At 32.2% G+C, this 25,337-nt stretch overlaps 1 protein-coding gene across 2 annotated transcripts in view; it reads left to right on the top strand.

Moving 5' to 3' along the window:
- The window catches only part of LOC136043859 (protein bicaudal C-like), a 73,609-nt gene that overhangs the window by 39,703 nt on the left and 8,569 nt on the right, over positions 1-25,337 (top strand). For both annotated transcript variants that reach the window (XM_065728808.1, XM_065728809.1), the window contains exons 8-13: positions 1,483-1,648; positions 8,507-8,620; positions 11,692-11,952; positions 16,141-16,263; positions 18,232-18,409; positions 25,034-25,332. In XM_065728808.1, the coding sequence (XP_065584880.1) occupies positions 1,483-1,648; positions 8,507-8,620; positions 11,692-11,952; positions 16,141-16,263; positions 18,232-18,409; positions 25,034-25,332 (1,141 nt within the window). The remainder of the gene's footprint in view (positions 1-1,482; positions 1,649-8,506; positions 8,621-11,691; positions 11,953-16,140; positions 16,264-18,231; positions 18,410-25,033; positions 25,333-25,337) is intronic.

A 25,337-nucleotide genomic window follows, 5' to 3' on the forward strand; every position in this document is an offset into this window, starting at 1 on the left:
GCTGGTGCTTTTTTAAAGCTTGAGGTTTATTATATCTGGAGGTTTAGTGCATCTTCTATCTGTAAGTCGTCTAATCTCGGTAAGTTTTATTAGGTGTATTCAATTGTCGTTTTTAATTAAGCAGGGGCTGAGATTTTTCGAAGCAGGAGGTGTATCATGCCCGGAGGATTAGAGTCTTGGAAGTTATATTAGATTTCTTAAACTGTGGTTTTGTTTTTTAAAGCAGAAGGTGAGGTTTCTTTAAGCAGAAATTTTTTTAAGCACCGACGAAGTACTAATGTACCGGTAGTCTTGACAACTGTTATCTTAGAACGTTGATACTTACCTGAATGCTTATTTTCATTTTTTGAATAAATCAGATATAAAAGTGAAATCTGTTAATAAAATACAATAAATAAGCAAAACTTATAAATTTTCAAATAGTGACAGCTTAAATTCATGAAATGCGGGAAAATTTTCCCATTTCCCTGCAATTGTTTTTCCCAGAAGATTATTCCATGTATCCAATCGCTTACCCATTGCTTCAAGTCAGGTAGAGATAATGTTGGACGTTTCCTCAGAAGGAGGAGATTTTGCCCTCTGTTGAATGACGCTTGTCCATCTATTTTCAACGAAAGATGTCAAGGGCTAAAACCCATTTGGAATTGATCGTTTTATTTCATTAAGATCTCTTTTGGTGGGCACACTTTTTAAAAATAATAGAGGGTTCAAATGCTTATAACCTTTGAAGAGTGACTTAAAATTTAATGAACTGTACATATTTAGAATCAGTATGAAAAACATATGTTTGTGATATGTGCATTGTTATAAAATTTTGGTTTTTAGAATTTCAGGTTCTGTTTAATGCAGTCACTGACTACTTACCCTTCATTACCATGAATAGTTTATTCATTGTCATAAATGGTTTGTTTGCTTGAAATCTAGTTTTACAAAATATTTTTCGCCTCTTTTTTTGGCTTTCTTTGGGTTTTGTTATTTCTTAAGTGAAAGATCTTGTCTTGTTATGTCAAAATACTGAAAATCTTCAGACACTGTTTTTTGTTCATTAGCGTTTGACAGGGACGTATCTGGAATTTTTCGGGGGGGGGTTACAAAAGGATTTTTTTCTTAGGCTTACAAGAGAAAACTTAAAAAACACATAAAAAATTATTTATATTCATTTTTGTTGCATTTTCAAGAGTCGTACAAACGGAGGGGGGAGATTCAAATCCCCTGGATACTGTCTTGGTCTTTGATAAGGATTTTTGCAGGAGATTTTGCGTGGAAAGCCTAATTAGAAAATTGAAAATATAGAATTTATAAACCATGACTTCCTGGTTTGAATTTTTCATACCTTACCAGAGAAATATCTGCTTGAAATCCAGGTACAAGTTTCTTATGACTTTTGATTTTCATTTGATTATAACGAAAATATGCACAAAGTGTATGTTAAGGGAATAAGGATTAATAAGCTTCTATCTTCTGTTTTAATCCCTGCTATAGGGTGCAGTTCCGATTATAATGTGCTTCGATGTTCGTGACGATTTGGTACCGAACGAAGAGACATTAGAGACAATGGCTGGAGTATTTGGGGTTTGCATTGTTGCCAAATCCAAACCAAAGCAATCTACTAAAACTATCATTGTTAAAGCTCCAGAGAAGAACATTGGTTCGTATCCTTAGCTTTTTGCTTTCTTCGATTTTATTCTTCACTAGTTTTAACTAATGAATAATTGCTAATATTTATTAATTATTATGATATTTATTTATTATTGATTATAGAAACATATTTGGAGAAAGGGCGAAATCCTGAGGTTGCTAAGGGATTTTTGCTTGGAAAGGGTTTTCCAGTGGCTTTATCTTTATTTCCTTTTTTTCTTTTTCTTTTTTTCTTTTTTTTATTTTTCTATCTTCATTTTTTTATCTTTTTTATCTTTATCAGTTTTTGTCTTTCCTTTATTTATTTTTATTTTTCTTTATCTTTTATATTCTTTTTTTTTATTTTGCTGCTGAATTTTCAAAAGGGGAAAAAAAACACAGTTTAGCGGGAAACCATTAGGTTTAAAATCCATCTAATGAGACCCTAATGCTCTTAGTTAAAATTAAAATAAAAAAAAGGTCAAACTTTTCTTTTACACTTTTATTTAGAATTTTTTTGATGTTTTCTAAATGTAAATTAGCAAAATAAATAAGAAAATATGGAATGAATGTTATAAATAAAATAAAAAAGTGTGAACTAATAAATAATAAAATATGAAAAACAATGAATTTAAAATTAATAAAAATAAAAATAATAATATCAATAAATAAAATAAAAATATAAACATATAAATAAATAGTAATATGAATAGTCAATAAATAAAATGGATAAAAAATTATGCTGTACGTAGATAAATAGATCTCCATGCCCAACACCTTTTTAAAAATACTTTTTAAAACTGAAATAGTATGATGATGCCTAATCAGCAAAAATATGCATGATTTGAAATAATAAACAGCTTTAAGCTCCTAATATTTTCGACTCCCCAGTAATTCTTTCCAATACTTCCAATCCATACGTAGTTCATTGTACATAACAGTATAGTAGACGTGAATGAGCCATTAATGACTATAGCTATTAGAGTCACAAGGTATTTGGAAAGGCGTTTTCAAAGGGCTTATATTTTTTCTATTGCTAAATTCGTTGCTTTTTTCGTTTTCCCAAAAGAAATTACATTTTATGAGAGAAACAACCTTTTGGTTTATAGCCTCTATAATAAGAGATTAATATACGTAGCTAAATTTAAAATAGAAAGAAAACTATTTTTTTGTTCGTTTGTGTAGCAAAAAATGAGTTTTTCACAAGTTCTTTTCTTTTTTAATTATTTTTCTAGTTAATATACTTGTTTAGATCTTATTTATGGATTAAAAAAAAGAGATATAAATAAGATCATCATAACTTGATCGTCAAGTGCATGACTGCTTGTGTTGAAAAAAGTCAAATTTTCAGAAGAGATCAAAATTTTTGTTTTGAGACAATCACTTATTTCAGAAACTATTTCAAAACTCCCTAGAGGCACTTTATGGTTTGCCACAGTAAGATGCTATTTGGTGATGCAGTTACTAAAATTTTCAATAAGTAAAGATAGTAAAGGAATTAAGCTTTTCAGTAACAAAAGCAAAAAGTGACCTTAAAAGTGACCACATTCACCGATATAGCATAGTCATCACGAATCAGTGAAAATATGCATTATCTGAAACTACAAACAATTTCAGATGATAAAAAAATGTAATTGAATAAATGAGCTCAAATGATTATCTAAGCCTTACTATGAAGCCTAAAATTATTTAACTCTACTCATTATTATTATTTTCTTGTATTATTTTTTTTTATTTACTCCCAATTAATCTTCTTTAATAGATCCAGTTCATAAATACATCATAGTAGATAATAGCATAGTAAATGTAAATTAGCCATTAGTGACCCCACAGAAAGCCTAGTGGACACAATAAGAAATCCTTGAGTAAAAACTTCCACTATTTACCAAAAACAAATTTTTAATGCTTTTAGTTTCCAACTATACAGCGACCTAAAGCGAAGTAATCTAAAATGACCGCTACTTATTATTTAAGCCTTATTATTTAACTTAAAATATTTATCTTAAATTATTATTTTAAATAGTTATAATTATTAATTTAAAATTTTTAATTTCTAATATTAATATTTTGAAATCCTAATAATTCCCTCCGATAGGTCTGGTATGTATATAGCTCATAGTAAATATGTAAATAATATACGTATATAGTACGTATATAGTATATATAGTATATCATGTCATAACGTATAGTATATAGTATATAAAGTACGCATATAGTACGTATATAGGTACGTATATAGTAAATAATTGGATCATAAACGTAAATGCGCCATTGGCTCTCCGCAAATGAATAATTAAAACGAAATTCGCGTATTATTTTTTTTTTTGTTAAATGGCTTTCTCTTAGTTTTATCAGACGATTCTGAGAAAAAAGGGTGTGGGAGGAGGCCTAGTTGCCCTCAAATTTTTCGGTTGCTTAAAGATGCAACCATATTTTTTAATTTTTATTGAACGTTTTTATTAGTAAAAAATATGCGTAACTTACGAATGAACTTACGTAACGAACTTCTATTTTCGTATATTTTTATAGTGTATATGAGAGGGTTTTCCCCCTCGTTAATACTTCTCTCTTTAAACTAAAGCTTAATTTTGTCTGAATTCTTTAAGAATGACCCCTGAATCACAAAGGCTGTAGAATAAATAATAATACTTTAACGTAAAGAGCGAGGTATTTAGGAGGAGACGAACCCCTCATATACGTAAAAATCTCTGTTCGTTTTGAGTTTTAATTCTAGTCCTTACTTTCAGTTAAAAAACTTTTCCATATTTATTTTTTCATTGTTTTTTTTTAAATAATGCTAGAAAATCCTGCGCCTCATTCATGGAATTTCTGTTCTCCCATGACAAATTCCTCCAAGGGAAGATCCTCCCATGTAGACCCCTCTCCTCCACCCCCCCCCCTGCCAAAAAATCCCCCTGAAAATGTCTATACGCTTACCAATAACCATTACTGTATGTAACCGCTGGTCAAAGTTTGTAACTTGCAGCCCCTCCCCCGGGGACTGTAGGGGAGTAAGTCAGCCCCAAAGACACATTTATTATATATTTTGACTATGTTAAGCACAATGGCTATCTCAAAATTTTGATCTGTTGACTTTGGGAAAAAATGAGCGTGGGAGGGGCCTAGGTGCCCTCCAATTTTTTTAGTTACTTAAAAAGGGCACTAGAACTTATAATTTTCATTATCATGAGCCCTCTCACGACATTATAGGACTACTTGGTCGATACGATCACCTTTGGGAAAAAAACAAACAAACAAACAAATAAACACGCACCCGTGATTAGTCTTGTGGCCAAAAATACGAAGTTCCACATTTTTGTAGACAGGAGCTTGAAACTTCTAAAGTAGAGTTTTCTGATATGCTGAATGCGATGTTGTGATTTTCGTTGAGATCCTATGACTTTTAGGGGGTGTTTCCCCCTATTTTGCAAAATAATGCAAATTTTCTCAGGCTCGTAACTTCTTATGAGAAAGACTAAATTTGATGAACTTATATATATAAAATCAGTAGAAAAATCTGATTCTTTTGATGCATCTATTAGTATCAAAATTCTGTTTTTTAGAGTTTCGTTTACTATTGAGCCGGGTCGCTCCTTACTACAGTTTGTTACCACGAACTGTTTGATAATTAAGAAGAAACTTCTAATGTTTTCCAAACAGTAATTTTGATGCTTTTAGTTTCCTGCAATACAGAGAGCAGTTATTTAAAAATCTGCGTTTGAAATCCGCATTCTTTTCATGTTTAAGTACGAACCGAATAATTCTGATTGAACAGGATTTACGAAGTACAGCTGATATATATAGGACGGAGGCCGTAAATAATGTTTTCAAAGTATACACTATTATATATTTAAGAAAAGTGTATATATAGAGTAAAGTGCATTTACTATATTTACTTATTTAAGCTATTCATCTTGTACTTTCAACAAAGCTGAAGCTAGTTTACAGTTTTAACTTAACTTGCATTATTACTATCCACTGATATGTTCACCTGTCTTAACAGTCTCACAAACTTAATCGAGTCTCACAACTTGAAGTACTTAAGGACTTGAGTCAAAAAACAAAAAAATAAAGTATAATTAAATAGAAAGGTTTTTCACCAAAAATCAGTTAACGTACCTACCTCACATTTTCAGCAGTCTACTGAAGCTACTACTACTAATACTACTAACAACTCACCGCACCACCAAGCCATCTGAGGCCAACACAGCTACGCACACTTCTCTTCCATTCAATGTATTCAAAGCCTCCCTCTTTACACCCTCGTGGGAATTTACTGTTTCCTTTAAATCTTTCTCTATGATATCCTCCCACCCCATCCGTGGATGACCTGCTTTTCATTTAGCCCTAGACGGTTTGCCGAAAAGGACAATCTTCGGCAATCTGTTGTCCTTCATACGCAGAACGTTCCCTAGTTATCTCAACCTTTCTGTCATTATAGCTCTAGAAGGTGGGATTGAACCAAGTTTTTCGTACAGCTGATTGTTTCAAATACGGTCAGTCAGCCAGGTATCAGAAACAGTCCGTATGCAATTTCTCTGGAAAATATCAATAAAATCTTCATCCGCTTTTGGAGAGCCCATTCTTCAGAGCAATATTTGACTACTGTCATCACTATAGCTTCCAGTATTCTAATCTTGGTTTGCAGACCTATCTTCCTATTCTTCCAAACTATTTATAGCTGTGAAAAAACACCTTGAGCTTTGCTATTCTAGTTTTAATATCTTCACTGCTCCCACTGTCTTTACTAATAATGCTGCGAAGGTAAGTGAAACTTTCCATTTGATCAATCTTTTCGTTACCCAATGTCACCTTTTCATCTTCACTTGTTCCTACCCTTATTGACTTAGTCTTCTTAACATTAATTTTCAAACCTATTCTAGCACCCTGAACTCGCAAAACCTGTAGAAGCTCATTCATTTTTCTCCCACTTTTAGGATGCTTAAATCATCTGCATAATCTAAGTCCATGAGAGTTTTTCCTCCCCATTCGATTCCGCGGTCTCCAATTGTCTTTCTTGTGCTACTTAAGACAAAATCCATCAAAATGATTTATGTAAAAAGGGATAGAAAACAACCCTGCTTCCTGATTTAATACAAAACCAGTTGTTAACCTCATTTCCTACTTGAACTGTAGCAGTGTTATTCCCGTGCATAGCACAAATAGCTTTAAAGTATTTGTCTGGTATACCATACAAAGATAAGACCTTTGCTAAAGCTTTTCTATCAACAAAATCGAATGCTTGCTCATAATCTGTAAAACAGAGGACCAAAGGTGTTTAATAAGTAAGGCACATTTCAATTATTAACATAAGATTGAAAATTTGGTCGACACATCCTCTACATTTTCTAAAACCACGCTGTACTTATCTTGTAACTTTGTCTACCTATCACTCAGTCAGAAAACTATCATATTACTGAGTAATTTGCTACGTAGAGAGACCAGACTAATGCCTCGATAATTACCACACTCACTCTTATCACCTTTCTTATACAGTGGTTTAATTAAGGTTTTCCTGGAATCGCTGGGTACTTCTAAAGCTACTGTTAACAACTTACTGCAGCCTCTAGTCTCCTAAGGCCAACACAGTTTCGCACACTTCTCCCTCAATCTAATCTATTCCAAGCTGTAATCTTTACTCTATCCCTTGAAATTCCAGTATTCTATAAATCCAATCTCATCGCCTTGTTTCACGACATTCAGGGACGGTCTGCGTATTAATTAAATTATTGTATAAGTAAACATTGACATCAAAAACAAAGGTTTTTAAGGTTCAATTACATATAATTATTAACATGAAAATCATAAATAATAGTAAAATTGCAAATGAAATATAAATTATTATGAATAACTCAAAATTGTATGATGAAATTTTCTAAGTACTGCCTCAAGCACCAAGGACAGTGAAAATTAAATCTGATTGTTGGAATTAGTTAATGGAAACATACACAGCCATATTATTGGCCATACTAGCCATATATTATCCATATATTACGATGCTACTGAATTACTAAGGACAGTGGAAATGAAACCTGATTGTTACAATTAGCCAAGTAGAAGCTTCTACAACCATATATATATATATAATATATATAATAATTTATAATATTTATATTATATATATAATAATTTATAATAATTTATAATAATTTATATATATATATATATATATATATATATATATATATATATATATATATATATATATATATCTTTAAAAATTAAGAAAAACGAACTTTTAATTTAAAATATCTCCACGTATAGATATGCAGTGTTTTTTGTAGCAGCGGGCTTAGTTTAAAAAAAAAGAAAATCTTTGGTGAAAAATGAGCAAAAAGAGAGCCAAAATACACAACAACGAATAGCTTCAGAAAGTACAGTTTTTTTTAAGATATAGTTTTCTTTGGATATCAACGGTTTGTTATTGTTTGAGCTTTTACGAACAAAAAAAGGCATCAAATGCAACTAATAAGTTTTGCATATTCATTTTCACGGTTCATCATGGCAACACTGACAAAAATACAGCTCATCATAAAAACTTCGTAGTTTTGCAACCGCCAAGAGAAAAATCTTAGAAAATTGTGATTTTCTTGTATATATAGGTCTATGATCGGTTCAAGGAGTCAGAAAATGTTTCGTTTTGATATTCTTGGTATATTGACAATAACCTATATTTTTAGAATGCTTTAAACTTACTTTACAGAACTACTGGCCACAAGCTTAATCTTTAATTTTTATCTTTAGTGTTTTACTTAATTTAAATATTCGAACATGTATTTAAATATAAAATTAATATTGATGATTAATATTCTAATTTTCAAAGTTTATGTTTATTTTGTGAAGTTTTAACTGTTCGTTTATTTATGTTTTCGTTTACTTTACTTTTAAGGTAACGTATACGAAGTAAGAAGACAGCTATTGAACTTATGGGAGGAACCTATAATTACTGCACAAGTCCCACCTACATATATGCTACCACCTGAAGTTGAGAAATTTTTACCTTGTAAGTTACTTATCCTTATATAACGCTAGCATTTGCGTTACCACTTCAGTAAAGAACCAGGTATATTGGGTATTGACAGTTAGCAAAACGTTCAACTTCAACTTTTTCTTTATTCAACTTAAAAAACACAAAAACAATATTATGCCCCATCAGAGAGCAGAGCTCGTAAGGCTGGGACAGTGCAAAACATAGAAAAAACATCTCATCGTAATAATGGTTCCAAAATTTAATACGGCAAAAAACAAACAAAATAGAAAAAACTCATAAAAGAGAAGTAACAAGGATAAGTAAATAAATAAATATCGAGCAGGAGGGGCGTGGGAGGCCATCCCAGACACAGGGACACAAAAACAAAACACACAAATAAGAAGATCAAATAATTTAATTTTCCATCAATAGGTGAATTATCAAAATTTTAGCAAACAGTCTTTAATATTTGCTTTTTTAAATTTAGCTGAGATTTTTGGGATGGATCAAACAGAATTTTATCATTCAGATTATAATTTTTAGCAATGAAGAGTATTTGGTACCTAATCGAAAACCTTCACCTTTCAGAACTTACAAAAGGAATTCGGTACGTCCCAGACCTCCGACAATCCGAACGAGGAAGTAAAATTAACAGAGACTTGTCATAGAAACATGACATTCTTGCTTTTGTCCAGAGTGCACGGCAATTAAGGAATTTTTTTTACATTTTGTAGGGTAATGTAAAGAATTAGTAGATTTCAGAGAAGAATTTGATTTCAGTCCCGTCTATACCGCCTTTTAAAGGATACACCATAGTAGCCAAATTGTTACCTCATTTTATTAATAGCCTGAATAATTATTTAAGACACATCTTTCCGCTTATATTCACGGTCTGTCCACTAGATCTTTTTTTTCAGTATTAACGTTATATTTTCTGCATTTACTTGAGCTTGAAATATTTGTGGGTTGAAGCATCTTAGAAACTAAATAATTCCCCAACTAAGAAATTTAGTTCAGTCTCACTCCTCATTGATGTTTCTATAGAGTAACTAAAAATATAGCGAAATTTTTTTTTTGAAAATTCTAGAATCTTTAGAACAGGTTCTTGCGAATCTTCATTGACAATAAAATAGATGATGTTTAAAATTGTGAAACTTAAATTACAGGAACGCAGGAAAAATAACAGATTCCGGAAAAAGCAGGATTCCTGTGGTGGCGCATTGAGTTTGATTTCAGCTTGCTCATAGGAGAGACTTTGACCCCGGGTGTAGCAACACAATGCAGGGCCGACATATAGACTTTAATAGTCATGAAGTTCCGCTAATATGACACAATATAGTACAATAATATTGAATAACATATTTAAAGTTCTTAAGCCGAACTGACCAACCATAACAACAAACAACAAAGAGAGATTTTCTCTGTTGGCGAAGGAGGGTATAGAAATTAAAAACATATGTTTGCTAATCTTGCAATAAATAGGGACACGGGAAATTTAAATATTGACCCAATTTATCATTGTCTTTTGATAAATGAACCAATAATCAATAAGGTAATTAAAATTTTACAAAATTACCAGGGGACAAGATTACCTACTGGACCAAAAAGGGTTGCTTTAATATTAGCTAACAAGAGGAATATTTCGCAACAGAATAGTTCACTTAGTTTCAGTTTTTGTAATTCTTCCTCGGTTGCTTTGATGTTCTCATTGAAGTAACTCTAATAGCTCCTTTTCCCTACGTGGATCAGTAGCGACAATTGTATTTATTGTAATTGGTGGTGGTTTTATTTGTATTTAGTTTAGTGTTTTGTTTTTTTATCTTGTGCTGAGGACGCCTAGTTTATATACAGGCGAAATATCAGCGTTGTTTTAGTCTTTCATCTCTTTTCTCTTGACTGGCCGCAGTCTCGTTTGATGTTTTTTTGTTCAGTTTTATTTCTCTTTTATGTTTGGTGAATAACATATTATTTCCAATAAAAAAAAATTAGTGGAAAAGCGTAGGCTAAAGTGGAATTTAATATTTTGTCGCAACCCCCTTCAAAGCTGTGCAAAGCTTTTGTCATTTTTGCTTTACTGAAAAATAGTTTGATCGCTTAATTTGACAGACACGTCTATCAGTATGTTCTTTTATGTAATTAAAAGGAATGGATATAATATAAAAAAGAGAACAAGTGACGGAAATGAGCGTCTTTGTAAGACGCTGAAGGAAATTTAATTGTTAAACATATTTTTGTATCAAGAAACTGTTGCTCCTGAAAATGTTCCCTATTTTCTTGTATTATCATTTTGTTTTGACTAAAAGCACATATTATACTCCCTGGTTAAGTGCATATGAAGGGGTGGTAAATCCACTCTTATTTTTAGGACCTTTTGAATTTGGTTTGTTTGGGTTTGGTTTTGTTGCCTTAAATTTGAATATTTTATTTATTTTATAGGTTGTTTCAGGTGGGTGGTTTGAAGTACTTTTGAGTATTACCGATCAATTCACCAAAATATTTCATTAAGCTATCATAGTTGCTATACGTATCGTAGGAACGGATTTAAAAAGAAGAAAATTTTGATGAAATTTATTTTTATCTGTAGTTTTTTATTTTGGACACTATTTTGATTCAATTTTTATTAAAAAAAAAAAACATTCACAATTTCAGTGAGGTAAAAAATTATAGTTTTATTTCCGTTTTGCACTTTTAATAGAAATTAAAAGAAATTCTTAAACACCAACTTTGGGCGAAACTAAATACCACCAATAAGGCTAGAATGATAGATACAAGCACACTGATATCGAAAACTAAAGTTTTCCTACTTTAGTTTTCCTTTTTTCCTTTTTTTTCCTTTTTTTTCGCTAACCTTTTCTCTGTTAAATATACCATATTTTGTGAAGCTTCATTAGAGTGGAAATTCATTATGTAAAAACTCAATAGACGACCATAGAACTAGACCTTTCCTTGCAAAATAAATCTTTTTTCTATCTTTATGCTATCGCTAAACACCGAAACGATATTTACTCTAAAAAATTTTTACTTTCAAAATTTTTACCTCTGTTTCTTCAACAGATGCCTTGAGTAACATTAGCTCCTCTAATGTTGAAATCTTTCTATTGTAGTATACACACCAAGTACTGGAAAGGGAGCTCCCATGTTTCTTGATCCTCGTTCGATGATGCCGACTCACTCTCCACTGTCGCCAAGCTGTTTCTTGTATCCCACCCACCTATCGCCTAAGCCTTCACTCACCCAAATTCCAGTTCCTTCTCCACCTACACCGTTTCCTGGAAGCAATTTCAACAATGTGTCAAACAGTTTTGTCTACAACTTTAGCCTACATGACTACTTGTATGGACAATCTATTAGCCCATCAGAATTTGGTAATTTTTTATTTGTTCTTTTTTGAGTTGATATACTATTTCATTTATTTAAAGTTTGTTTTTTTAACTAGCATATTTTCTGCGTTCTGACTCATTCCTCACTACTATTATAATAAAACAGCTTTAAACTAAAAACAGACCTATTAGTCCATCTGATTCTATTAAAAACTTATATTTAGCTTACTCTGTTTGATGTATTATTCTATTTAATTTTCACTCTTTATTTTCTTATGAGCCTTTTTTCTGAATAACCTGTCCCTCAGTACTCTATAACGAGTTAAAACAGGTTAAAATTCATTAAAATAATCGCACTAATTCATTAGTCAAGTTTATTAATCCATCTGGTTTTGGTAATTCTTTGTAATATTTTTTTTTCGTTGTTCTGTTTGATTTTCATTTTTTTTATAACAGCCTCTCTTGTGAATTCGAGAGCATGCCCCACTTTTTTTTACAACAGATAAAAGATTTAATTTTTTTTTATCTCTTTTCCATACTCTTTGCCCTGAGTGAACGACTTGGACTAATTTTTTTTACAGCAGATAACAGCAATTTTTTTTACAGCTTTTGTACAGCAATAATTTTTTTACAGCCCCACTTTTTTACAGCAGATAAAAGATTTGAAAACTAAAAATAGACTATTATTCCATCAGAACCTATTTTCATTATTCCAAGCTGTTCTTCGCGAAAAATCAATAATAATTGTTTAAAAACGAAAAATAGGCCTAAAACAAGAAAATTTCAGGTTAAATCAGAGTAAAATAGACCTTTGGCTGAATTCAGAACTTTAATTAAAATAAAACTTGTTTTGAATTTTGTTAGTGTTGCTAGGTAACGCTTTACCGTCAGTGGCGATATGGGTTTTCAGTTCCTGCTTAAGTAATTTCGGGGCATAAAAGTTTAATTTTTTTATCTTTTTTCCATACTCTTTGCCCTGAGTGAACGACTTGGACGAATTTGTTTACAGCAGATAACAGCAATTTTTTACAGCCCCACTTTTTTACAGCAGATAAAAGATTTGAAAACTAAAAATAGACTATTATTCCATCAGAACATATTTTCATGATTCCAAGCTGTTCTTCGCTAAAAATCAATAAAAATTGTTTAAAAACGAAAAATAGGCCTAAAACAAGAAAATTTCAGGTTAAATCAGAGTAAAATAGACCTTTGGCTGAATTCAGAACTTTAATTAAAATAAAGCTTGTTTTGAATTTTGTTAGTGTTGCTAGGTAACGCTTTACCGTCAGTGGCACTATGAGTTTTCAGTTCCTGTTTGAGTAATTTCGGAGCATAAACTTTTAATTTTTTTTATCTCTTTTCCATACTCTTTGCCCTGAGTGAACGACTTGGACGAATTTCCCAAAAAGGGAGATCCTACAGACTTTGTAGGGCTAGCCTGTCAACTGAATTTCAGCTAGTATAGTATTGTATCCAGGGCTGCCACCCTGTGACAAAGAAATGCTCAATTTTAGTGATTTCCTCGTTGATTTAGTGATTTTCTTCAACAATCTAGTGATTTATATACAAATTTAGTGGCTTTTTTGTTTAGGCAATGTGAAAAATCAAAGCTTTAGAATTAATGACAAATCAATAGGGGTGGCAACCCTGATTGCACCCGAGTTCATAAGATTACCGTCATCTAGTTTAAACAATGATAAGGATAAAATCGTACTTTTAATGCGCAGACTTCTTTTTAGATTAACCAGGGGATTAAACCTCTTTATTTGGTCTAGTGTAAGGAAAAGGAGCTGTTTTACGAAGGCATGTGAAATTTATAGTCGAAAAACATTTTCTCTCTCTCAATGGAGTCTAGATTGAATTTAAATCTGATTAAATTAAGAAAACTGTTTGTTAGAAAGTTAAACTTAAAGAACCACGTTATAACTTATAGCAGAAATAATTTATCCTATATTAGGAAGGGGCTACCATCCTAATGACTCCATCACACCCCTTCGTTAACATTGAAGATATTAAACTTTTTAGTGTAAATTTCTTCCTGCAATGGCTAATGGTCTTGTAAAATTATAATTTAAAGTGAGCAATTCAGCTCGAGTCTTTGAACTTCCAGAGCTGATATTTTGAAAGCTTTTTTACACTTTTTTTTACATATTCATTTATTTTTTTTCGTTTTAGTAATGTAATACTTTAAAAAAAAGCGATACTGCTGCCCTATACCTCCGCATTGAAAATCATACATTAATCCCATTTGTTAGTTTTTATGACGTATTTTTGCTATCCAATCGCATTATTCCTTAAATGTATTTTATTGCATCTGTCATTTCTGTTGTTGCATCTTCCAGTTTTTGCTGTGTCAAATTTTGAGCGAGTAACATAAGTGCAAAACCTGATTGGTTGTTATGAACGGACTGTTAGGCCATTGAAAAGCAAGGAAAGTTTCTGAGTCTGAATACTTTTTGCAAAAAAAAAAAACTTTTTATTTTTTACTCTGTGCATTAAACAACAGAACAGTCAACAGAAAAATCAAAGTTACCCAGAGAAAAATCAACAACAGCACAGAATCTCGCTGCCTGGGCATCATAATTATTTATTTTTTAACTCAACCGGGCTGCAACATTCTAAATCAATTATAGTAATTCAATAGGTGGTATATAACACAACTTGACTTTTATGGGATAGCAAAAAATTAATTGATTTTTTTGTGACTGAAGTATTTTTTTTTTTATTATTATTATTAACGGAAGGTTTTGTTTAAGCATTCAAGATAATGTAATCAAATTGAATTTCAGAGGCTCGGGTTGTTTTCAGTAACTGGAAAAGAAAGTGCTGGGAAATTCGGATATAAACAGAAACTTCTGGATATCTTTGAAACCGAATCAGAAGAAAAAAACAAATTGGATTAGTTGATAGATCTTTTCTTTTTGATGGAGTTGGAACGAAAATTTAAATTTCCGAAAAAAAGTCGCATCTATAATATGTGACTTAAAAAAATCGTCTGTAATTCATTTTTCTTTAATGAACTCTTTAAACTAAAGTTTAAACTCAAAAGGAAAATTGAAATAATGGATCAGCCAGTTGTAATAAATGAAAAAATAACAAAGACTAAAATTGTCCAAAGTACACAAGCAATGGACAGAAATCGATAGACTCCCCCAGTGGTCTTATGTAGGAGCGTTCAGGGTTGCATATAAATCATTGACTTTTTATGTCTTGTTTTTGTCACACATAAATCATATACTTTTTATGTACTTTTTATGGATTGGAAACCTGTGTTTTTCAAGAATTTTCAAATTTGTCCAAAAAACACAAGTAAAAAAAAAGTATCAGTACAAAATGATTAAAGATAAATTCACACTGTGGTTTGAAACAAAGTGAAACATTTGTTTGAAACATTAAGTCAAACATTTAACTGAATTTAATTTTAAAATTACACATTATTAAATTCTATATTTTAATTATATTGAGTTATTACAGTGTTAAATAATAAGCACAAAACTGTTACACAATTTAAAATTGCTTTTAAAAGAGTAAAACAGAAAAACCCTTTTAAAGAAAAGAGACGGCAAACCAAATTTAAATATTTTTGTCATATTCAATCATAATTTAAGTTAAAACTATTCAACTACTTATATCTTAACAGCTACTTTAAGTGTGCAGGATTTTCACCACGCTCTCAAAGCCAAAAAGAATTTAAATCAAAGCCCGAAAATTGTTGATCTGCAGTTGATCCACTGGTGCCACTCTGGTGCCCCAGAGCCCAAAGAACCTTTATTACGACTACACTTATTTTACAGACAAAAGACTTGTCAGAAATAGACTTGTTACTGTTAGAACAAGTAGGGTAACGTTATGGTTACAAACAACACCAAAACAATAAATTTTTATGCAGACGCTCTAGGGGAGGAAGGTTTATAAAAAAAAACTGTTAACTATACCTCTCCCTCTTATCAACTGAGTGGTCCTTAGATCAAGTGGCCCTGCTTAAATTTAGTAAGAACTCTCTTTCTTAAGAATTGTCTTAAAAAGAAGCGGTTCCAAATGAAAAATAGTACTAATATTCTGGATATATTAGTTCTAGTTTTGAAAACAAGGCTCCAACAGTTTCAATCTATTCCTATTAAAAAAAAAACATTTATAAGAATAAACCAAAAAAGAAAGGTTATCAAAATTCCAGGTAGGCTCTCATTTCAAAATATAATTATCAAAATATTGACATGTAATGAAAATTTCCAGGTGCGCAAACTGTTGATAGAAACACACAGACTAGTAGTTGTTCCAGCAGTGGTATATCTAGTCCTACAGATGACATGTCAATGATTGATCCATCAGATGAAGCGTATGTCAACAGTGTTAAGAGTAAGCATGATTTTGTCACTATATTCTCTAATGTAGCTATGTAAGACCATATTGACTAGATAAAGTAAAGCAAGAGCAATGATTTAAAACCGAGGAAACAAATATTAAAGAAAGAGCAAATTTCGGCAGGGACCCTTTTCATCCTCAGTGTGAGAAGAAACTTCAATACAGGAAAAATAGTAGAAAGTGACCTTAAGTAACGCTAGATTAGAATAAAGGTTAAAAAATCTCAAAAATGTGAAAGGGTTAAATGTAAAAAGTTGAAGTTTTACCTGAATTAACATAGAGGGGAATATTCAATTTTGCTTTTCAAATTTGTACGTAGGAGCTGAGAAGAATGAGATCAAAAGCTTGCATCTCGTTTGGTTCCAGGCCATTTTGGTTAGAATTTTTTTAAGTCAGTTTTTTCGTATTTTAAGAAGTACAAAATATGTTTCTTATTTTTATTTATTATCTTTTTTCATTATTAGACGGTGTAACTTGAAAAAGTGTAAGGCGTGATTAGTTTTTAGCTATTATAAAGGGCATGTTAAAGCACCAAAGAATCGATTCGCTTCATTTGCCTATGTTATCTACCCCTAAGACTCTGGTATGCACACTCCGTTGCATACATGGGCACATCTAAGAATTTTTCATACGAGTGTAACTGAACAATATAGGGTATAGAGTGTAGATATATATATAGAGTATAGAGCATGCAATACAGAGTATAGTGTATAGGGTACCTGGCAATTTTTCCTTTTTTAGTGGAAAATTAGCTTTACACTTGCTATTGAAAAATAGGGGAGATGGAATACTAGCCCATTCTCCATTTTAGCTACGCCTGTGAGTGTATGTTAAAGCCCCAAAGATTCGACACTCTTTATTTGCCCATGTTATCTACCCCAAAGACTCAGGTAGGCGCATTCCGTTGCATACATAGGCACATCTAAGAATTTTTCAGTAGGCTAACTGAACAATATTAAAAATAATAATAATAATAATTTATTTACAACCCACAAAGTACATTAAACTGTGGAGTAAACACACAAAAAACAAAAAAAAACATGACAACATAAATAACATAGCAGCATAACAACATACAACATAAGTAAATTACCTCAATTCAAAAAATGGCCAAAGAGGGTCAAAAACACCAATCATTTGCCGAGTTTTAAGACATATATCTTTAGATAAATGTTTCAGTCGCGATGGCGCATCGACGATGTCAAATTTAGAAACGACTGTATGATTCCGATACCACCGAGGCAGACGCAGCAAATACTTGCAATACTTAAAATATCCTGAGCGTATTTTTTTTGTATCCTTCTTGCGAAGGAGGAAAGCAAAACCAGAAAGATAAAAAACAGCAGGGGCGCAAAAACTAGAATAAAGACGGCATAGTCCTTTTCGGTTATACCGACCACGATTTGGTGAAATTTTCGCGTATCCAACCCGCATACTTTTCAGCACTTTGGACGTAATAGCGGAGCAAGTAGATGAAAGTGACATGGAAAAAGAGAGACCCAACCATTTAATACTTGCTGAACATGGTATAGATGAAGAACCCAAGCAAAGAGGTATAGGGTATAGAGTACAGAGCATACTCTAGTGTAGATATAGATATAGAGTATAGAGCATGCAATACAGAGTATAGGGTACCTGGCAAATTTTCCTTTTTTAGTGGAAAATTAGCTTTACACTTGCTATTAGAAAATAGGGGAGATGGAATACTAGCCCATTCTCCATTTTAGCTATGCCCGTGAGTGTATGTAACAAATATTTACGTACTCCAAGTGAATATAGCACTGGCTATTTAAATTGACGTGACAACGATTAAAATAATTTGCGACAACACTTATTAAACTGTTGTGGCAATTTAAATTGGTGGCAATTAATTGTGTTATGACGATTACATGTGAGAACAAATATATTAGCAACGAGCATTAAATATGACAAGAATTTAAGTTGATGATTCTGTTCGTATAGATCTGGAGGACTTGGTAAACGGCATGACAATTAATGGAGGTTCAGGAAAAACATCTGGACAAGATGACTTTAGAAGTGGCCGATCCACGTTATCAAGACAACTTTCTACTCCGATTAACCGAACTCCTCTGGCATTCTGGGCGGACAAAAAATCAGAAGTTGGACAAGCTATAAAAAAGTAATTTCGTTTTCAATGTTATTGTTCATCCAGACACTAAGAAAAAAAAACCCTTGGTCCGAAAACATTCATTGACGAGTTGTCCTTCAATTTACATTCTTCAGCAAAAAAACGAAGTATTATTGTTTTCTGATTTTTTACGAAATATTTTTATTCATTTCGAATTAACAAAAAGTAAATATAGGCATTAAAATGTTCCCAAAAAAATCATCCAGATATCAAGAAGTAAAAATAACATAGAAGAAAAAAAAACCTTGCCTCCCTGGAAGACAAGAAAAAGAAAAAAAGGCACTTAATTTTCATTAATTAAGATTTACTTTAATTAACGTTCCATAAGTATAAGATGAGATAAAGTGTATTTTAAAGCCAAAAATATGGCTTTGCACAAAAAAATCCCATTCCTTATATTTGGGCACCTCTTCCCCATAAATACATCGTTTTTTGCCGTCTGAATCAATGGAGTAGCTAGACGAGGGTCTAATAGTATTAAAGTATTTTATTCCAAACAAATAGCAGTCCACCAAAAGTGTGTGAATTTGTGCGGATAAACACAATTAAAATAAATGTTACACGATCACAATATATTATATTCAATCAGTTGAATATTTAAAAATAATTCCAAATACACCGAAAGAGAAAAATAATCAAAATTTTTCAAACATATTCAGCAGCTGTATACGTAGATCAGCTTCAAACTGATAAAAAAAAAATTCTTGTCGACTCCAGACTTAACCAAGGTGGTTTTCAGGATTTGAATTGACTCCTAAGGCCTTTTGGGATTTTTATATTTCAAGCCTAGAGGCACATTTTGTTAAAAATTCAACCATATATCAAGAAGAAAAAATACCATAAAAGGCAAAAAAGCCTTGCCTCCCTGGAAGGCAGGGGTGGATCTAGAGAAAAATCTTGGGGGGCCACTGGACCAAGGGTGCCAATGTGATTCGATCGTAATGATAGGGGGGAATGTAGATAACGCTTTCGTCAGACCAGTTCCTTTGTGTGAATCTGGTTGGTGCTGATGTAAAATGAAAAGAAACCTCTTTGAAAGCCAATAATATTTTCCTATAGCAGTAAAATGCGTATTAACAATAGATGCGACCAGATTCTTTGTTGAATAAATTACTATGGCTTCATTGAGACTTCCTGAATGAGTAGACCAGACTAATTTTTTGTCTTTAGAGTTGGACAAAAAAAATCAGTTAATGAGAATTCTCTAATTTCTAAGAGTAGAAATACAATTGTTTTTACAAGAGGTAGAGAATTGTAAAGCAGCCCCCTGATCCGCAACAAGATTCCAACATTTTCTATAAAGAGACTGAAAACCTATCGCACGCCTGGTTGCTGCGGAATATCTGAGCAGCACTTGAAATGTGGGGGTCCTGCCTTGTTGCTTTGGCAGCTAGAAAATATTTTGAAGACGTTCCAAGACAAGCAAATGAATATTTGGTATTTACTTGCGTCAAAGGCTTCTTTTTTCGTGGATTCTTTAATCGGAACCAGGAACAAAACATGGATTGGGTCGTGTCCCCCACTGTCAAAGCTGATTTTTTTTTTTCGAAAAGGAAAGTATTTATATTATAATGTTTATTATAAACCCTACCCATACCGTGGCAGGGTTTAATACCCAAATATATTTAAAGTTCCTAATTTCTTCAAAAACCATACATGTCTAATAATGATAGAGAAAAATATAATATATTAGTGTGAATAGATATTTCATACTGAAATAATGTCATGTACATTATCACAAAGTATCAATATTGTAATGTAGATTGCTTTTAACTCTTTCATTCTTCTAATTTCAACCAAATTAGCTATATACACTCCCTATATAGATAAATCGATCAGATTTATCACACGAAATTCCTATTGGACAGTTCGCTATTTAATTAGTCACAAAACTAAAATTAAGAATTTTTTGAGTGGGGAGTGAACAGGGGCAGTTCAGAAAAATTACTCCCTAACATAAATTAATGTTGTAAGTTGTTTTGTCATATCCTCATCATTGAAAGCCCAGACACCATACCCTAAATCGACAGGCTCACAAGAAAGAGAATAAAACAAATCTGCCAAAAAAAAGAAAAAAGAAAACACATTCTGAAGATGAAGATCAAGCAAGCAAGTTTAATTATATGATTAATTTTTTTATGAAGACGAGGTTTATCTTATAATTCTATGACGAAATGATTCGTAAACTGATCGTGCGAGCAGTTTCATGTCTGAATCTCTAACAGATCAAGAGCAAAATCTTAGGTAAGGGGCCTGGTGAACCAAGGGCGCCAATGTGACTCGAGGTGGGCACCAAATTAAAAAGTTTATTGTAAAAAAGATTAAAAAATAAAAAGAAAAAAGAATGAAATAAGTGCGCCAGAAGTGTCTTAGGAGGAGGGTCGCCCCCTCCGACCTTATGTATCTGTTCCTGGCCTAAATTGCTTTTAACTCTTTCATTCAATAATTTCAACCAAACTAGCTATATAGTTAAAATAAATATATATAGATAGATTTATTCACACGAAAGTCCTATTGGGCAATTCGATATTTAATTAGTCCAAGAACTAAAATTAAGGATTTTTTGAGGGTGGAGGGGGCTTATTATTAGTTAAAACTTACCTTTCGATTTCTGGGTATTTTCGAATATTTTACCAAAATATCTGGAAGTATCCTTCGATCCCCTTGCACATTCAGCCATCAGTCTTCGTCTCTTATCCATTCTATGCTCGTGTCCAGATTTTTTATGTTTATCCATTTTGAACTTTTAGGTACAAGGCTACTTTTCAATATGTCATTGTGAATTGACAAATAGCTATAACTGTGTTACCATGTTTATGAGACGTGTTGAAGATACCAATTTTATCTTCAACAGTTGCTTCCATTTTCGTGAAATCGGGTAAATTTCCATGTTCGTAGAAAAATGTTTGCAGCAGTCAAAGATTTTTTTATGCCAATTTTGCCAAAGATATAAAGATATTTTTATGCCAAAGATATTATGCAAAATTTATGCCAAAGATTTGTATGCCAATTTTGCAGATATCCATACTGAACCGGCTGAAGACATATAAGTTTTGTTTGTTTTAAGTTTCAACTTTGCTCTTTACATTCATAAGAAAGCTTTTCTTTTTTTGTTAATTGGGTAACAAAAAGACATCTATGAACAATTGATCAAATTGACAAGTATACTTATAAAAGAGTAAAAAACGAAAAAAGAACGGAATACGAATGAGGGCGCCAGAAAAATCTTGTAGGGAGGGACCTAAGGTCACCCCAGCCCCCTGGATCCGCCCCTGCTGAAAGACAATAAAAAGAAAAAAAGGCACTTGATTTTAAGTGATTAACATTTACTTTAATTAACGTACCATAAGTATAAGATAATATTTATCGTATACTTGTGTATAAAATTATGTATTATGTATATATTGTCGTATGTATTATATTTTTTCAGATGTATTTTAAAGTCAAAAATATGGCTATGTACACAAAAAGCCCAAACAGCATAAACTTACATCAGTGATCGCTACTCATCCAAACTCCTATCAGAAATTCCAAATTCCAAAATTCCAAAATTCCAAATTCCAAATTCCTATCACAATGAAAACACTTAAATGAATCATTACATAATAAACTAGCATTTTCTTTTAATACTCACAATTTCTAGATACCTCATTACTCTACTGGTAAAATGTGAAATGTATTATTTCAGTGAAATATACGTTCCACATTTCTGAGAAATAATTATTCAAAACCTCCTCACCTCACTGAAATTTTTACAATCCTTTGTTCTGACGAAAAATGATTCCTCGTCCAAAACTGGAGAGGAAATTGTGAAGCTTTCAAAATTAAGAGTGTCAGATGGTGTAATTCTGCCTTAATTTGTTGTTGCTTGAACAGGAATAGTTCAAACAGAAACAGGAACATGAACTTCAAATTATATATTTGATAATGCCAGATAACTTTTTGATAACTATCAACCCATTGATAACTGGGATTCATTTGATAAATCTTCAACTATTTATCTGTTTGCAAGTTTACATGCATTTAATAGTTTTCATCTCAGAAAGCTTAGACTTATGGCCGTTTTTAAACGTGGAGAACGAATAATAAATTTTAAGCTAACAGGTTATTCGACACTAATGACATGACATGTTTTATTTAAAAATTGTGTTACTCTTAAAATGTATTTGATAAAGTTTCTTGAGTATTTTTTTTTTGTTTTCATAAAGTTGAAAATTATTATAAAAAATTTATAAATATTCCATGCAGTTTTTTGCTTGCTGAACTGTCCTATTTGATAATAACTATTTAATCCTGCTACTCCTACTACTAACAATTCACCGCAGCGCCAAGCCGCCTAAGGCCATCACAGCTATGCGAATGCTCTTTATTACCTCCCAGGAAGTTCCCATTTCCCTTAAATCTTTCTTTATGATATCCTCCTAGCCCAGCCATGGACGATCTCATTTCTGTTGGACGAAAAGGACTATCTTTGGCAATCAGTCATTCTTCATCCACAGAATGTCCTCTAGCCAACTCAACCTATTAAATTACAGTTTAATATTTTGATATAACTATTTAATAACTGCTTGATAATTTCATTTACCTTTAACTTGGAAGAAATTACTGTTTCTGAAGTTTTTTCATTTCTTTTGGTGTCGAGGTTCATCGTAGAATTTCTGAAATTCCTTTTTCTCTGCTGGGATTCAATAAGCTTTGCGAAACAGCTTTTTCAGTCTTATGCACGCTTTGATGGTAAAAGTCAAAATTAGCTTATGTTAAACTAAGTAATGAATCTCAGAAATGGATAAAAAAAACACACCTAGCCCAACATAACCTGTCGCCATCGCACATTGCATAAAACTGAAAAAGTTGAAAACTGAAAAACTGAAACACTGAAAACTGAAAAACTGAAAACTGAAAAACTGAAAAAATCAAATACAATGTCAAACGATAGCACACTTAATGACTAAAAGCGTTGCTTGCAAGGCTTTGCAACTGACAGAAAGATTTTAAAAAAGCAATGCAAAAAAACAATGGCATTATTTTTTTTTCAAAGCATGAAAAGAATTCGAAAACTAGTATTTTATGGGGGTGTTCTGTGGTACAATTAAACAAAAAATCGAAGATCTTTGATCCTTCGTATGTGTGCTCAGAACGCAGCTTCCGTTTGGAGTTCAAAAAGAACTAAAACCAGAAAAAAATTTTTTATATAAAATAAATTTGAGAACTAGACTTAAAGAATTTGTATGAATGCAAAGAAAAAGCGCAGAAAGATAGCTTCCCCCTCCACCCACCAGTTGATCTGTTACTGACTATGTGGAATTAAACCAAACACTTAAACTGAGTATATTTTAGACCGATAAGACCGGGACATGTGGAGGGTGATGACTTACTGACTTATGTGCTTCTCATATTTTTTAGTTTTCTTTTATAATTATTCATCAGTAAAAGAAACAGGTTATAGTGGCTAAAAGCAGTAAACTGCGCATTTATATATTTGGAATAAGCATAATAAACCGATCCTTTTGATATATCTATTGATATCAAAGTTCTTGTTTAGAGTTTCCATTACTAATGACCAGCGTCGCTTCTTACTTACATTTCATTACCCAGAACTTTTTGAATGCGTACAGTTTGCAGTATGTAAGAAAAATTTCTTGTTATTTTAGGTATTCGAAGACCAAAGCATTTTCACCAGGCCGTACTTGGGCGATTAGGGATCGAAACGCCCCTCCTAAATCTCAGGGATTGAACTTTACAAAAATATGCCCTTATTGACGATTGAATATAAATTAAGGCATTAAATAATTTTTCGTAGTTAATCTCCCCTTCCCTCCCACTTCAGATAAAAAAAAATGTTTACACACATGTTTGGCATTACACAAAGTAAAAAAGGGAAGGTCGTAATATCCTGATTTTTGTTTTAATATGCTTTCCCAATTTTCATGAAAACTACATTAGCCCACTAAAACTCTTAATGTTCTACCTGTTTTTTCATTGATTTGTTTCGTATAAATGCAATAATAGATGTCCTATGTATTGTGGAAAATGGATTTTTTTTTTCTCATGACATGGGATACCTTTTTAGCAACTTAGTTATAGGAGGATGTATAGACAGAAACATGCTACATGATGTCCCTCTGGGCGAGGATTGGAATTTAGCCTTAATATCCAAGTTTCAATTGTTATGTCTTAGAAATAATTGGAGGCGTCCACAACCTTATTTAACAGACTGCTTGTGCATACAAATATATACTCAAAAATCATATTAAGTATTTCAAATCAGTTGTGTATTCCGAGTTTCTTAATATTTGAGTAATATTTGAGGATGAATACAAACAATCTTGTGTGTCACTAACGTGATTTCCTAGTCCTCTTGTGATACTTCATGTGCCAATAGTGTAAAATCTCTGGTGGCTAGGATTGGAATTGAGCTTTAGTTCTTAAGTTCCTTTAACATCCTTTGGAAAAATAGGAATCATCCAAAAATATATTTATAAGAGCATTTCTGTACACAACTTCTTACTTTGATTATGTCATTTTATAAAGTACATTTTTCCAAATTTATTGTAAAGCTAATATTTGAGCGTGAATAAAAAAAAAGTTTTATTTATTGTCAACGTGCCATTTTAGTTCCCCTGTTGTGCCAGATGTGGCAAGAACACCGACTCCCTCTTGGTCAGGATTGGGATTCAGCTTTAGCTCCCAAGTTCCTTTGCCATCCCTTGGAAAAATATGGGAACCATCGACAAGCCAGCAGAATCGATCGGAAAATGAAGCTCACTCATCCGGCTTTCCATCCAGGCATAAATATCCTGTAGGAATGACATATTCCAACATTGCCGATAGTGGTAATTTTCCATCGGGTTTTTTTGATGACATCGATGACGTTTCGAGTCTACTCTGGAAACTTGACCTTCAGCGGTATATAAGTGAG

This window comes from Artemia franciscana, chromosome 2 (assembly GCF_032884065.1).
Source record: "Artemia franciscana chromosome 2, ASM3288406v1, whole genome shotgun sequence".
NCBI classification, from domain to species: domain Eukaryota; kingdom Metazoa; phylum Arthropoda; class Branchiopoda; order Anostraca; family Artemiidae; genus Artemia; species Artemia franciscana.